Below are 16,119 nucleotides of genomic sequence, written 5' to 3' on the forward strand. Positions count from 1 at the left end.
TTGCAAATAAATTCATTAAAAATCCTACAATGTGATTTTCTGGATTTTTTTTTCTCATTTTGTCTGTCATAGTTGAAGTGTTCCTATGATGAAAATTACAGGCCTCTCTCATCTTTTTAAGTGGGAGACTTGCACAATTGGTGGCTGACTAAATACTTTTTTGCCCCACTGTATCTATTTACAGAGTTGTTAATGAACCATTATTTGACCAGGTATATTGACAGAAAACACATTGTACACTAAGGACCCGAGGAAGAGTAGCGGAGAAGAATGGGCCTATTTGAATGTTTAATTTGTTTTAAAAGTAGCTCTCGTGGTAGAAAAGGTTTAAAGGACCACTGGACTCTAGTAGATGCTGGCTTTGACAAAAACACTGTTTGCAGGAAAGGCGTTAAACTCACCCCGGTCTTACCGCTCCCGGTCTCTGCCGCCTGAACACAACAGAACCAACAACACGAGTCAATACATTGAATATGGCAGGAAGTCATTAATAAGTTAAGGTTTAACCGTCTTATATAAAACGTCCATTTTCTCACCATGAGTACATCACCTCCACCCAGGATCAACGGAATGGACTCTGCCTGGATGTCTGTGGGGAGGCTGGAACAAACACAGGCAGCAATTACAACGCTGGATGACAATCAATGAGCATGGTCACATGCACACGATAACAATAGGATTGTAGATAGTCCGATTAATAGAATAGTTGGTTTACAACTATTTAACATGCTTTGCAATAATATTGTAACGATCCTGGGTTTATAAGGGCGGGTATCGACTCCGCTCCAGCATGCTTTTTTGCGGCAGTCGATAGCACGCTGGACTTCGGGCTAGAAGGTCGAGGGTTCGAGACCCGCTCCCTGCCTGTTTCATTACGATATCCATAATAAACCTGTTTCATTACAATATCCATAATAAACCTGTTTCATTACAATATCCATAATAAACCTGTTTCATTACAATATCCATAATAAACCTGTTTCATTACAATATTCATAATAAACCTGTTTCATTACAATATCCAAAATAAACCTGTCATTACAATATCCATAATAAACCTGTTTCATTACAATATCCATAATAAACCTGTTTCATTACAATATCCATAATAAACCTGTTTCATTACAATATCCATAATAAACCTGTTTCATTACGATATCCATAATAAACCTGTTTCATTACAATATCCATAATAAACCTGTTTCATTACGATACCCATAATAAACCTGTTTCATTACGATACCCATAATAAACCTGTTTCATTACGATACCCATAATAAACCTGTTTCATTACGATATCCATAATAAACCTGTTTCATTACAATATCCATAATAAACCTGTTTCATTACGATATCCATAATAAACCTGTTTCATTACGATATCCATAATAAACCTGTTTCATTACAATATCCATAATAAACCTGTTTCATTACGATATCCATAATAAACCTGTTTCATTACGATATCCATAATAAACCTGTTTCATTACGATATCCATAATAAACGTGTTTCATTACGATATCCATAATAAACCCGTTTCACTACAATATCCATAATAAACCTGTTTCATTACAATATCCATAATAAACCTGTTTCATTACAATATCCATAATAAACCTGTTTCATTACGATATCCATAATAAACCTGTTTCATTACGATACCCATAATAAACCTGTTTCATTACGATATCCATAATAAACCTGTTTCATTACAATATCCATAATAAACTTGTTTAGATGGACACATCTGAAATCGAGTTATTGACGGGACTTTTGATAAAAGCATAAAATCGACAATCAAAATAAACGTTCTACCACAGTGACCATGTTATTTTTGCGTAGACTATTTGATTGGAAGTTCGGCTCCGTATAGACATGATTGGTTGACAGTAGATGGGGGCGGGCGACCCTGTATAAAGAAACTCACTTCCTTGACAACTTCTTGACAACTTCTTGACAACAGCTCTGCAAACCGGAAGAAGTATGACTGATCTGACTTCTGAGAGGCCGTATCAGCGTAAATGCTGCATGGTCAACGCAGACTGCAGAGTTAAAGGCGCTGACGGTCAACGCAGACTGCAGAGTTAAAGGCGCTGAACGGTCAACGCAGACTGCAGAGTTAAAGGCGCCGAACGGTCAACGCAGTCTGCAGAGTTAAAGGCGCCGAACGGTCAACGCAGAGTTAAAGGCGCTGACGGTCAACGCAGACCGCAGAGTTAAAGGCGCTGAACGGTCAACGCAGACTGCAGAGTTAAAGGCGCTGAACGGTCAACGCAGACTGCAGAGTTAAGGGCGCTGACGGTCAACGCAGACTGCAGAGTTAAAGGCGCTGACGGTCAACGCAGACTGCAGAGTTAAAGGCCCTGACGGTCAACGCAGACTGCAGAGTTAAAGGCCCTGACGGTCAACGCAGACTGCAGAGTTAAAGGCGCTGAACGGTCAACGCAGACTGCAGAGTTAAAGGCCCTGACGGTCAACGCAGACTGCAGAGTTAAAGGCCCTGAACGGTCAACGCAGACTGCAGAGTTAAAGGCGCTGACGGTCAACGCAGACTGCAGAGTTAAAGGCACTGAACGGTCAACGCAGACTGCAGAGTTAAAGGCGCTGACGGTCAACGCAGACTGCAGAGTTAAAGGCGCCGAACGGTCAACGCAGACTGCAGAGTTAAAGGTGCTGACGGTCAACGCAGACTGCAGAGTTAAAGGCGCTGACGGTCAACGCAGACTGCAGAGTTAAAGGCGCTGACGGTCAACGCAGACTGCAGAGTTAAAGGCGCTGAACGGTCAACGCAGACTGCAGAGTTAAAGGCGCTGACGGTCAACGCAGACTGCAGAGTTAAAGGCGCTGACGGTCAACGCAGACTGCAGAGTTAAAGGCGCTGACGGTCAACGCAGACTGCAGAGTTAAAGGCCCTGACGGTCAACGCAGACTGCAGAGTTAAAGGCCCTGACGGTCAACGCAGACTGCAGAGTTAAAGGCCCTGACGGTCAACGCAGACCGCAGAGTTAAAGGCGCTGACGGTCAACGCAGACCGCAGAGTTAAAGGCGCTGAACGGTCAACGCAGACTGCAGAGTTAAAGGCGCTGACGGTCAACGCAGACTGCAGAGTTAAAGGCGCCGAACGGTCAACGCAGACTGCAGAGTTAAAGGTGCTGACGGTCAACGCAGACCGCAGAGTTAAAGGCGCTGACGGTCAACGCAGACTGCAGAGTTAAAGGCGCTGACGGTCAACGCAGACTGCAGAGTTAAAGGCGCTGACGGTCAACGCAGACAGCAGAGTTAAAGGCGCTGACGGTCAACGCAGACCGCAGAGTTAAAGGCGCTTCACGGTCAACGCAGAGTTAAAGGCGCTGAACGGTCAACGCAGAGTTAAAGGCGCTGAACGGTCAACGCAGACTGCAGTTTAAAGGCGCCGAACGGTCAATGCAGACTGCAGAGTTAAAGGCGCCGAACGGTCAACGCAGACTGCAGAGTTAAAGGCGCCGAACGGTCAACGCAGACTGCAGAGTTAAAGGCGCCGAACGGTCAACGCAGACTGCAGAGTTAAAGGCGCCGAACGGTCAACGCAGACTGCAGAGTTAAAGGCGCCGAACGGTCAACGCAGACTGCAGAGTTAAAGGCGCCGAACGGTCAACGCAGACTGCAGAGTTAAAGGCGCCGAACGGTCAACGCAGACTGCAGAGTTAAAGGCGCCGAACGGTCAACGCAGACTGCAGAGTTAAAGGCGCCGAACGGTCAACGCAGACTGCAGAGTTAAAGGCGCCGAACGGTCAACGCAGACTGCAGAGTTAAAGGCGCTGAACGGTCAACGCAGACTGCAGAGTTAAAGGCGCCGAACGGTCAACGCAGACTGCAGTTTAAAGGCGCCGAACGGTCAACGCAGACTGCAGAGTTAAAGGCGCCGAACGGTCAACGCAGACTGCAGTTTAAAGGCGCCGAACGGTCAATGCAGACTGCAGTTTAAAGGCCCTGACGGTCAACGCAGACTGCAGTTTAAAGGCGCCGAACGGTCAACGCAGACCGCAGAGTTAAAGGCGCTACACGTGCAACAGTATAACTTTAGTCCGTCCCCTCGCCCCGACCCGGGCGCGAACCAGGGACCCTCTGCAGACATCAACAACAGTCACCCACGAAGCGTCGTTACCCATCGCTCCACAAAAGCCGCGGCCCTTGCAGAGCAAGGGGAACCACTACTTCAAGGTTTCAGAGCAAGTGACGTCACCGACTGAAAGGCTGCTTCCAGACACCAAATGAGACAACACCCCACTCTGAACATTTTACTCTCCCTAGCAGAGCTGGTTAGGCTGTTTATATGTTATCTAAGGCTTTGTGACTAACTGTGCTGCAGGCAACAATTTAATTACGCCTTTGTTTGCCGACGTTTACTGCCACCGGCCGTATTCCACGGGTGTTGAGCGTTCGTAAATGCATCAGTTATTCTGGTATCTGGCACATTCAGACGAGTGATCTGAAATCGGAGTAGATGGCCAGAGTGAATTTACTAACGCGACCTAATTCGACTGATTGCTCAGAAAATGGTTGTTTTAATCGGCGTATGCTTACTTAGATTTTTAATTTACGCAGGTTAAGCTAAGCAGAGTAACGTGTTTACATAACTAATGCTATAGTCAGCCTTGTGCCACAATACGTTTAATATCGAATTATTAGTGTGCATGTTAACGTAATCAATGAATACAGGAGTGTCAACAAGTAGTTAGTCCCTCTAGTCCGTATCGCTTCATTCATGAGTCACCATGGTGAGACATTGCTGGTCACTGATAAAGAAAATACGTTTAGCATTAATTAACGTAGTTAAAGAAACACGAGAATATATTAAAGGACATAACACCCTGGCTAACTACCTAGCTCAGTGGCCTAACGTCCCTTACAACTAGTTGGGTTTGTCAACTCTATATGTACATCTCGGTGGAGTTGCGACGACCCTGGGCGGAATACACCTCCGGTAACATCGAGTCGCTGTCAATCGATATGACGAAACAGCCGGTGGTTGGTAATAGACAAAAACGTTTTATTAAAAAAAGTATGGATTTCAGCAAACAAAGGCACGCAGCTACAGAGGACAAACATAGGTACACGGTGAGGTTCAGTCCGCCCACAGTAGTCTAAGCTCAACTCCATTGATGTGATGGACATAGTGGAGTAGAGAAAACCTCGGCTAACTTACAGCCAGTCCATCTCCTCGACTGCTTGGGCGATCTCAGGCATAACGCCCATTTCTGTGGACGAAAGGGAACCATTATTGGCAGAAAAAAGGACTTAAATCAATCTTAAATGTGTTAACTTATAGATAAGTACTGATAACAGTGAGAATACAGTTAAAAATATATTTTCATTTCTTACCAGAAAACGCAGCCATATTTGCCAACGACTTTGACAAAAACGGATGTGACGTCTTTCTTCTCACTCATTTAATGTGCATGCGCCACCAACTGTACGGGAAGTGAACTGGAAAACATTTTTAAATCCATTGCGCAAAAGGGAAAAATAAAACATACAAAATACAAAAATAGATACACAAAAAAACATCCCACTACTTCATTCATAGTCCAATCCAAAGCAAACGCTTTTTTTGGGGGGGGGGGGGGGGGGGGGGGTGTTATATATTTTTTTTATTAACAACAAATCCATACAAAAAGTACATGGCGAACACAAGTATTTAATCTTTAATTTACTAGGCAAGACAGTTAAAAACTAATTCTAATTTATAATGATGGCCTACCAAAACGCAAAAGGCCTCCTGCGGGTCGGGGGCTGCGATTAAAAAATAATAATAATAAATTAAATGTAAAAAAATTTAAAAAGATATATAAATATAAATAGTACAAAACACACATCACGACAAGGGAGACAACACAACACTACAAAAAGAGAGACCTAAAGACAACAAAATAGCAAGGCAGCAACACATGACAACACAGCATGGTAGCAACACAACATGACAACAACATGGTAGAAACACAACATGGTACAAACATTATTGGGCACAGACAACAGCACAAAGGGCAAGAAGGTAGAGACAACAATGCATCACACAAAGCAGCCACAACTGTCAGTATGAGTATCCATGATTGAGTCTTTGAATGAAGAGATTGAGATAAAACAGTCCAGTTTGAGTGTGAGTTGCAGATCATTCCAGTCACTAGCTGCAGCGAACTGAAAAGAGGAGCGACCCAGGGATGTGTGTGCTTTGGGGACCTTTAACAGAATGTGACTGGCAGAACGGGTGTTGTATGTGGAGGATGAGGGCTGCAGTAGATATCTCAGACAGGGGGGAGTGAGGTCTAAGAGGGTTTTATAAATAAGCATCAACCAGTGGGTCTTGCGACGGGTATACAGAGATGACCAGTTTACAGAGGAGTATAGAGTGCAGTGATGTGTCCTATAAGGAGCATTGGTGGCAAATGTGATGGCCGAATGGTAAAGAACATCTAGCTGCTCGAGAGCACCCTTACCTGCCGATCTATAAATTATGTCTCCGTAATCTAGCATGGGTAGGATGGTCATCTGAATCAGGGTTAGTTTGGCAGCTGTGGTGAAAGAGGAGTGATTACGATAGAGGAAACCAAGTCTCGATTTAACTTTAGCCTGCAGCTTTGATATGTGAGGACATTTGGGCTTGGGGGTACAATATCTCATTACACAAGGACCTGAGGGGGTACAATATCTCATTACACAAGGACCTGAGGGGGTACAATATCTCATTACACAAGGACCTGAGGGGGTATAATATCACATTACACAAGGACCTGAGGGGGTATAATATCACATTACACAAGGACCTGAGGGGGTATAATATCACATTACACAAGGACCTGAGGGGGTATAATATCACATTACACAAGGACCTGAGGGGGTATAATATCACATTACACAAGGACCTGAGGGGGTATAATATCACATTACACAAGGACCTGAGGGGGTATAATATCACATTACACAAGGACCTGAGGGGGGACAATATCACATTACACAAGGACCTGAGGGGGTATAATATCACATTACACAAGGACCTGAGGAGGTACAATATCACATTACACAAGGACTTTAGAGGGGTACAATATCACATTACACAAGGACCTGAGGGGGTATAATATCACATAACACAAGAACCTGAGGGGGTATAATATCACATAACACAAGGACCTGAGGGGGTATAATATCACATTACACAAGGACCTGAGGGGGTATAATATCACATTACACAAGGACCTGAGGGGGTATAATATCACATTACACAAGGACCTGAGGGGGTACAATATCACATTACACAAGGACCTGAGGGGGTATAATATCACATTACACAAGGACCTGAGGGGGGACAATATCACATTACACAAGGACCTGAGGGGGGACAATATCACATTACACAAGGACCTGAGGGGGGTATAATATCACATTACACAAGGACCTGAGGGGTATAATATCTCATTACACAAGGACCTGAGGGGGTATAATATCACATTACACAAGAACCTGAAGGGTACAATATCACATTACACAAGGACCTGAGGGGTACAATATCACATTACACAAGGACCTGAGGGGGTATAATATCACATTACACAAGGACCTGAGGGGGGACAATATCACATTACACAAGGACCTGAGGGGGGTATAATATCATATTACACAAGGACCTGAGGGGGTATAATATCACATTACACAAGGACCTGAGGGGGTATAATATCACATTACACAAGGACCTGAGGGGGTACAATATCACATTACACAAGGACCTGAGGGGGTATAATATCACATTACACAAGGACCTGAGGGGGTATAATATCACATTACACAAGGACCTGAGGGGGTATAATATCACATTACACAAGGACCTGAGGGGGGTATAATATCACATTACACAAGGACCTGAGGGGGTATAATATCACATTACACAAGGACCTGAGGGGGTATAATATCACATTACACAAGGACCTGAGGGGGGACAATATCACATTACACAAGGACCTGAGGGGGTATAATATCACATTACACAAGGACCTGAGGGGGTACAATATCACATTACACAAGGACCTGAGGGGTACAATATCACATTACACAAGGACCTGAGGGGGGTATAATATCATATTACACAAGGACCTGAGGGGGTATAATATCACATTACACAAGGACCTGAGGGGGTATAATATCACATTACACAAGGACCTGAGGGGGTACAATATCACATTACACAAGGACCTGAGGGGGTATAATATCACATTACACAAGGACCTGAGGGGGTATAATATCACATTACACAAGGACCTGAGGGGGTATAATATCACATTACACAAGGACCTGAGGGGGGTATAATATCACATTACACAAGGACCTGAGGGGGTATAATATCACATTACACAAGGACCTGAGGGGGTATAATATCACATTACACAAGGACCTGAGGGGGGACAATATCACATTACACAAGGACCTGAGGGGGTATAATATCACATTACACAAGGACCTGAGGGGGGACAATATCACATTACACAAGGACCTGAGGGGGTATAATATCACATTACACAAGGACCTGAGGGGGGACAATATCACATTACACAAGGACCTGAGGGGGTATAATATCACATTACACAAGGACCTGAGGGGTACAATATCACATTACACAAGGACCTGAGGGGGTACAATATCTCATTACACAAGGACCTGAGGAGGTACAATATCACATTACACAAGGACCTGAGGGGGTACAATATCACATTACACAAGGACCTGAGGGGTACAATATCACATTACACAAGGACCTGAGGGGGTACAATATCACATTACACAAGGACCTGGGGGGGTATAATATCACATTACACAAGGACCTGAGGGGGTACAATATCACATTACACAAGGACCTGAGGGGGTATAATATCACATTACACAAGAACCTGAGGGGGTATAATATCACATTACACAAGGACCTGAGGGGGTACAATATCACATTACACAAGGACCTGAGGGGGTATAATATCACATTACACAAGGACCTGAGGGGGTACAATATCACATTACACAAGAACCTGAGGGGGTATAATATCACATTACACAAGGACCTGAAGGGACATACATATATTTATAATATAAACAAACTGATCTGAATGGTAGTAGCTCCTCTGAAATGTTTATTTTGGCTTTTTAATGTGGTTTCCATAAGGCGAGTACTTTTAAAACATTATCCTTTTAGGTCATTATAAGGTGATTATGCAACTTCGGGCACTTTGGCCGTCCAAACTTTCAGCAATGAAAACTTATTCAATCACCATTTTACCAGTATTGTACTTGTCTTTGATTTGTCTAGAAACTATATCTGATAATGTCTGCGATCGTACTATTCAGGAATTTATATATTTTTGTCATTTTTCCCAGACGGTTGTCTGGGAAAATGTCATTTCCATCACGTCATTAAACGTCCATTTTAGTTGAAAATGAAATATCATACAATTGATTTATAACGGATTTCTTATACATTTGTACATGAACTTGTATTGAATATTATTTAAAGTGATTTTTAAGATTTTCCTAATATAATAATTCAACATGACGCCTGAATGTATAAACTTGTCTTGGTGACATCTGAAAACATTTATTTATCATGAAAAATAAGATATTTCTATCCAACCTTTTAGTGAGATTATGATAACAACCATCTGATTTCCATATCTAAAACAAAGAAATGTATGTAAATTATACAGAATATATTCATTTACCTCAAAAATATGGGTTGTGGTGGTAATGACAAGGTGGGGTGGAAATGACAAGGTGGGGTGGAAATGACAAGGTGTGGGTGGAAATGACAAGGTGTGGGTGGAAATGACAAGGTGGGGTGGAAATGACAAGGTGGGGTGGAAATGACAAGGTGTGGGTGGAAATGACAAGGTGTGGGTGGAAATGACAAGGTGGGGTGGAAATGACAAGGTGGGGTGGAAATGACAAGGTGTGGGTGGAAATGACAAGGTGTGGGTGGAAATGACAAGGTGGGGTGGAAATGACAAGGTGGGGTGGAAATGACAAGGTGGGGTGGAAATGACAAGGTGTGGTGGAAATGACAAGGTGGGGTGGAAATGACAAGGTGTGGGTGGAAATGACAAGGTGGGGTGGAAATGACAAGGTGGGGTGGAAATGACAAGGTGTGGTGGAAATGACAAGGTGTGGTGGAAATGACAAGGTGGGGTGGAAATGACAAGGTGTGGGTGGAAATGACAAGGTGGGGTGGAAATGACAAGGTGTGGGTGGAAATGACAAGGTGGGGTGGAAATGACAAGGTGGGGTGGAAATGACAAGGTGTGGTGGAAATAACAAGGTGGGGTGGAAATGACAAGGTGGGGTGGAAATGACAAGGTGGGGTGGAAATGACAAGGTGTGGTGGAAATGACAAGGTGTGGGTGGAAATGACAAGGTGGGGTGGAAATGACAAGGTGTGGTGGAAATGACAAGGTGGGGTGGAAATGACAAGGTGTAGTGGAAATGACAAGGTGGGGTGGAAATGACAAGGTGGGGTGGAAATGACAAGGTGGGGTGGAAATGACAAGGTGTGGGTGGAAATGACAAGGTGAGGTGGAAATGACAAGGTGTGGGTGGAAATGACAAGGTGTGGGTGGAAATGACAAGGTGTGGGTGGAAATGACAAGGTGGGGTGGAAATGACAAGGTGGGGTGAAATGACAAGGTGGGGTGGAAATGACATGGTGGGGTGGAAATGAAAAGGTGGGGTGGAAATGACAAGGTGGGGTGGAAATGACAAGGTGGGGTGGAAATGACAAGGTGTGGTGGAAATGACAAGGTGGGGTGGAAATGACAAGGTGTGGGTGGAAATGACAAGGTGTGGGTGGAAATGACAAGGTGTGGGTGGAAATGACAAGGTGGGGTGGAAATGACAAGGTGGGGTGGAAATGACAAGGTGTGGTGGAAATGACAAGGTGTGGGTGGAAATGAAAAGGTGGGGTGGAAATGACAAGGTGGGGTGGAAATGACAAGGTGGGGTGGAAATGACAAGGTGTGGTGGAAATGACAAGGTGTGGGTGGAAATGACAAGGTGGGGTGGAAATGACAAGGTGTGGTGGAAATGACAAGGTGGGGTGGAAATGACAAGGTGTGGTGTAAATGACAAGGTGGGGTGGAAATGACAAGGTGGGGTGGAAATGACAAGGTGGGGTGGAAATGACAAGGTGTGGGTGGAAATGACAAGGTGAGGTGGAAATGACAAGGTGTGGGTGGAAATGACAAGGTGTGGGTGGAAATGACAAGGTGTGGGTGGAAATGACAAGGTGTGGTGGAAATGACAAGGTGGGGTGGAAATGACAAGGTGTGGTGGAAATGACAAGGTGGGGTGGAAATGACAAGGTGTGGGTGGAAATGACAAGGTGTGGGTGGAAATGACAAGGTGTGGGTGGAAATGACAAGGTGGGGTGGAAATGACAAGGTGGGGTGGAAATGACAAGGTGTAGTGGAAATGACAAGGTGTGGGTGGAAATGACAAGGTGTGGGTGGAAATGACAAGGTGGGGTGGAAATGACAAGGTGGGGTGAAATGACAAGGTGGGGTGGAAATGACAAGGTGGGGTGGAAATGACAAGGTGGGGTGGAAATGACAAGGTGGGGTGGAAATGACAAGGTGGGGTGGAAATGACAAGGTGTGGTGGAAATGACAAGGTGGGGTGGAAATGACAAGGTGTGGGTGGAAATGACAAGGTGTGGGTGGAAATGACAAGGTGTGGGTGGAAATGACAAGGTGGGGTGGAAATGACAAGGTGGGGTGGAAATGACAAGGTGGGGTGGAAATGACAAGGTGTGGTGGAAATGACAAGGTGGGGTGGAAATGACAAGGTGTAGTGGAAATGACAAGGTGTGGGTGGAAATGACAAGGTGTGGTGGAAATGACAAGGTGGGGTGGAAATGACAAGGTGTGGGTGGAAATGACAAGGTGTGGGTGGAAATGACAAGGTGGGGTGGAAATGACAAGGTGGGGTGGAAATGACAAGGTGGGGTGGAAATGACAAGGTGAGGTGGTAATGACAAGATGGGGTGGAAATGACAAGGTGTGGTGGAAATGACAAGGTGGGGTGGAAATGACAAGGTGGGGTGGAAATGACAAGGTGTGGTGGAAATGACAAGGTGGGGTGGAAATGACAAGGTGTGGTGGAAATGACAAGGTGGGGTGGAAATGACAAGGTGTGGGTGGAAATGACAAGGTGTGGGTGGAAATGACAAGGTGTGGGTGGAAATGACAAGGTGTGGGTGGAAATGACAAGGTGGGGTGGAAATGACAAGGTGGGGTGGAAATGACAAGGTGTGGTGGAAATGACAAGGTGGGGTGGAAATGACAAGGTGTAGTGGAAATGACAAGGTGTGGGTGGAAATGACAAGGTGTGGTGGAAATGACAAGGTGGGGTGGAAATGACAAGGTGTGGGTGGAAATGACAAGGTGGGGGTGGAAATGACAAGGTGGGGTGGAAATGACAAGGTGGGGTGGAAATGACAAGGTGGGGTGGAAATGACAAGGTGGGGTGGTAATGACAAGATGGGGTGGAAATGACAAGGTGTGGTGGAAATGACAAGGTGGGGTGGAAATGACAAGGTGGGGTGGAAATGACAAGGTGGGGTGGAAATGACAAGGTGTGGGTGGAAATAACAAGGTGTGGTGGAAATGACAAGGTGGGGTGGAAATGACAAGGTGTAGTGGAAATGACAAGGTGGGGTGGAAATGACAAGGTGTGGGTGGAAATGACAAGGTGGGGTGGAAATGACAAGGTGTGGGTGGAAATGACAAGGTGTGGTGGAAATGACAAGGTGGGGTGGAAATGACAAGGTGGGGTGGAAATGACAAGGTGGGGTGGAAATGACAAGGTGTGGTGGAAATGACAAGGTGTGGGTGGAAATGACAAGGTGGGGTGGAAATGACAAGGTGCGGTGGAAATGACAAGGTGTGGTGGAAATGACAAGGTGTGGTGGAAATGACAAGGTGGGGTGGAAATGACAAGGTGTGGGTGGAAATGACAAGGTGTGGGTGGAAATGACAAGGTGTGGGTGGAAATGACAAGGTGGGGTGGAAATGACAAGGTGGGGTGAAATGACAAGGTGGGGTGGAAATGACAAGGTGGGGTGGAAATGACAAGGTGGGGTGGAAATGACAAGGTGGGGTGGAAATGACAAGGTGGGGTGGAAATGACAAGGTGGGGTGGTAATGACAAGATGGGGTGGAAATGACAAGGTGTGGTGGAAATGACAAGGTGGGGTGGAAATGACAAGGTGGGGTGGAAATGACAAGGTGTGGTGGAAATGACAAGGTGGGGTGGAAATGACAAGGTGTGGTGGAAATGACAAGGTGGGGTGGAAATGACAAGGTGTGGGTGGAAATGACAAGGTGTGGGTGGAAATGACAAGGTGTGGGTGGAAATGACAAGGTGTGGGTGGAAATGACAAGGTGGGGTGGAAATGACAAGGTGTGGTGGAAATGACACGGTGTGGGTGGAAATGACAAGGTGGGGTGGAAATGACAAGGTGGGGTGGAAATGACAAGGTGTGGGTGGAAATAACAAGGTGTGGTGGAAATGACACGGTGTGGGTGGAAATGACAAGGTGGGGTGGAAATGACAAGGTGGGGTGGAAATGACAAGGTGGGGTGGAAATGACAAGGTGGGGTGGAAATGACAAGGTGGGGTGGAAATGACAAGGTGTGGGTGGAAATGACAAGGTGGGGTGGAAATGACAAGGTGGGGTGGAAATGACAAGGTGTGGTGGAAATGACAAGGTGTGGTGGAAATGACAAGGTGGGGTGGAAATGACAAGGTGTGGGTGGAAATGACAAGGTGGGGTGGAAATGACAAGGTGTGGGTGGAAATGACAAGGTGGGGTGGAAATGACAAGGTGGGGTGGAAATGACAAGGTGTGGTGGAAATGACAAGGTGGGGTGGAAATGACAAGGTGGGGTGGAAATGACAAGGTGGGGTGGAAATGCCAAGGTGTGGTGGAAATGACAAGGTGTGGGTGGAAATGACAAGGTGTGGGTGGAAATGACAAGGTGTGGTGGAAATGACAAGGTGGGGTGGAAATGACAAGGTGTAGTGGAAATGACAAGGTGGGGTGGAAATGACAAGGTGGGGTGGAAATGACAAGGTGTGGGTGGAAATGACAAGGTGGGGTGGAAATGACAAGGTGGGGTGGAAATGACAAGGTGGGGTGGAAATGACAAGGTGTGGTGGAAATGACAAGGTGTGGTGGAAATGAAAAGGTGGGGTGGAAATGACAAGGTGGGGTGGAAATGACAAGGTGGGGTGGAAATGACAAGGTGTGGTGGAAATGACAAGGTGTGGGTGGAAATGACAAGGTGGGGTGGAAATGACAAGGTGTAGTGGAAATGACAAGGTGGGGTGGAAATGACAAGGTGTGGTGGAAATGACAAGGTGGGGTGGAAATGACAAGGTGGGGTGGAAATGACAAGGTGGGGTGGAAATGACAAGGTGTGGGTGGAAATGACAAGGTGTGGGTGGAAATGACAAGGTGTGGTGGAAATGACAAGGTGGGGTGGAAATGACAAGGTGGGTGGAAATGACAAGGTGGGGTGGAAATGACAAGGTGGGGTGGAAATGACAAGGTGGGGTGGAAATGACAAGGTGTGGGTGGAAATGACAAGGTGTGGGTGGAAATGACAAGGTGTGGTGGAAATGACAAGGTGGGGTGGAAATGACAAGGTGGGGTGGAAATGACAAGGTGGGGTGGAAATGACAAGGTGGGGTGGAAATGACAAGGTGGGGTGGAAATGACAAGGTGGGGTGGAAATGACAAGGTGTGGTGGAAATGACAAGGTGGGGTGGAAATGACAAGGTGTGGGTGGAAATGACAAGGTGTGGGTGGAAATGACAAGGTGGGGTGGAAATGACAAGGTGGGGTGGAAATGACAAGGTGTAGTGGAAATGACAAGGTGTGGGTGGAAATGACAAGGTGTGGTGGAAATGACAAGGTGGGGTGGAAATGACAAGGTGTGGGTGGAAATGACAAGGTGTGGGTGGAAATGACAAGGTGGGGTGGAAATGACAAGGTGTGGGTGGAAATGACAAGGTGTGGGTGGAAATGACAAGGTGGGGTGGAAATGACAAGGTGTGGGTTGAAATGACAAGGTGTGGGTGGAAATGACAAGGTGGGGTGGAAATGACAAGGTGTGGGTGGAAATGACAAGGTGTGGGTGGAAATGACAAGGTGGGTGGAAATGACAAGGTGGGGTGGAAATGACAAGGTGGGGTGGAAATGACAAGGTGTGGGTGGAAATGACAAGGTGTGGGTGGAAATGACAAGGTGTGGTGGAAATGACAAGGTGGGGTGGAAATGACAAGGTGGGGTGGAAATGACAAGGTGGGGTGGAAATGACAAGGTGGGGTGGAAATGACAAGGTGGGGTGGAAATGACAAGGTGTGGTGGAAATGACAAGGTGGGGTGGAAATGACAAGGTGTGGGTGGAAATGACAAGGTGTGGGTGGAAATGACAAGGTGGGGTGGAAATGACAAGGTGGGGTGGAAATGACAAGGTGTAGTGGAAATGACAAGGTGTGGGTGGAAATGACAAGGTGTGGTGGAAATGACAAGGTGGGGTGGAAATGACAAGGTGTGGGTGGAAATGACAAGGTGTGGGTGGAAATTACAAGGTGGGGTGGAAATGACAAGGTGTGGGTGGAAATGACAAGGTGGGTGGAAATGACAAGGTGGGGTGGAAATGACAAGGTGGGGTGGAAATGACAAGGTGTGGGTGGAAATGACAAGGTATGGGTGGAAATGACAAGGTTGGGTGGAAATGACATCTATGTAAAAAAAAATCAAAAAAATCATATGAAAATATTTTATTGCAAACATTTTGAACAGGGTGTGCATCAGGGGTAGGTAAGTTAGGGGCAGGTTTGTTAGGGGCAGGTAAGTTAGGGGCAGGTATGTTAGGGGCAGGTTTGTTAGGGGCAGGTAAGTTAGGGGCAGGTAAGTTAGGGGCAGGTAAGTTAGGGGCAGGTAAGTTAGGGGCAGGTAAGTTAGGGGCAGGTAAGTTAGGGGCAGGTTTGTTAGGGGCAGGTAAGTTAGGGGCAGGTAAGTTAGGGGCAGGTTTGTTAGGGGCAGGTAA

General features: G+C 46.0%; 1 protein-coding gene across 1 annotated transcript; it reads right to left on the bottom strand.

Moving 5' to 3' along the window:
• Window positions 1–224: 224 nt before the first annotated feature.
• LOC120039162 (ATP-dependent RNA helicase DDX1-like) lies at window positions 225–5,436 on the bottom strand. Its single transcript, XM_038984685.1, has 4 exons — window positions 5,363–5,436; window positions 5,187–5,238; window positions 537–600; window positions 225–431 (listed from the first exon to the last, which is right to left on the bottom strand). Exons 1-4 carry the CDS (start codon window positions 5,376–5,378, stop codon window positions 240–242), a joined length of 324 nt encoding a protein of 107 aa, XP_038840613.1. The 5' UTR covers window positions 5,379–5,436; the 3' UTR covers window positions 225–239.
• Window positions 5,437–16,119: the final 10,683 nt, after the last annotated feature.

The sequence above is a fragment of the Salvelinus namaycush genome, unplaced genomic scaffold, assembly GCF_016432855.1.
Source record: "Salvelinus namaycush isolate Seneca unplaced genomic scaffold, SaNama_1.0 Scaffold2588, whole genome shotgun sequence".
NCBI lineage: Eukaryota > Metazoa > Chordata > Actinopteri > Salmoniformes > Salmonidae > Salvelinus > Salvelinus namaycush.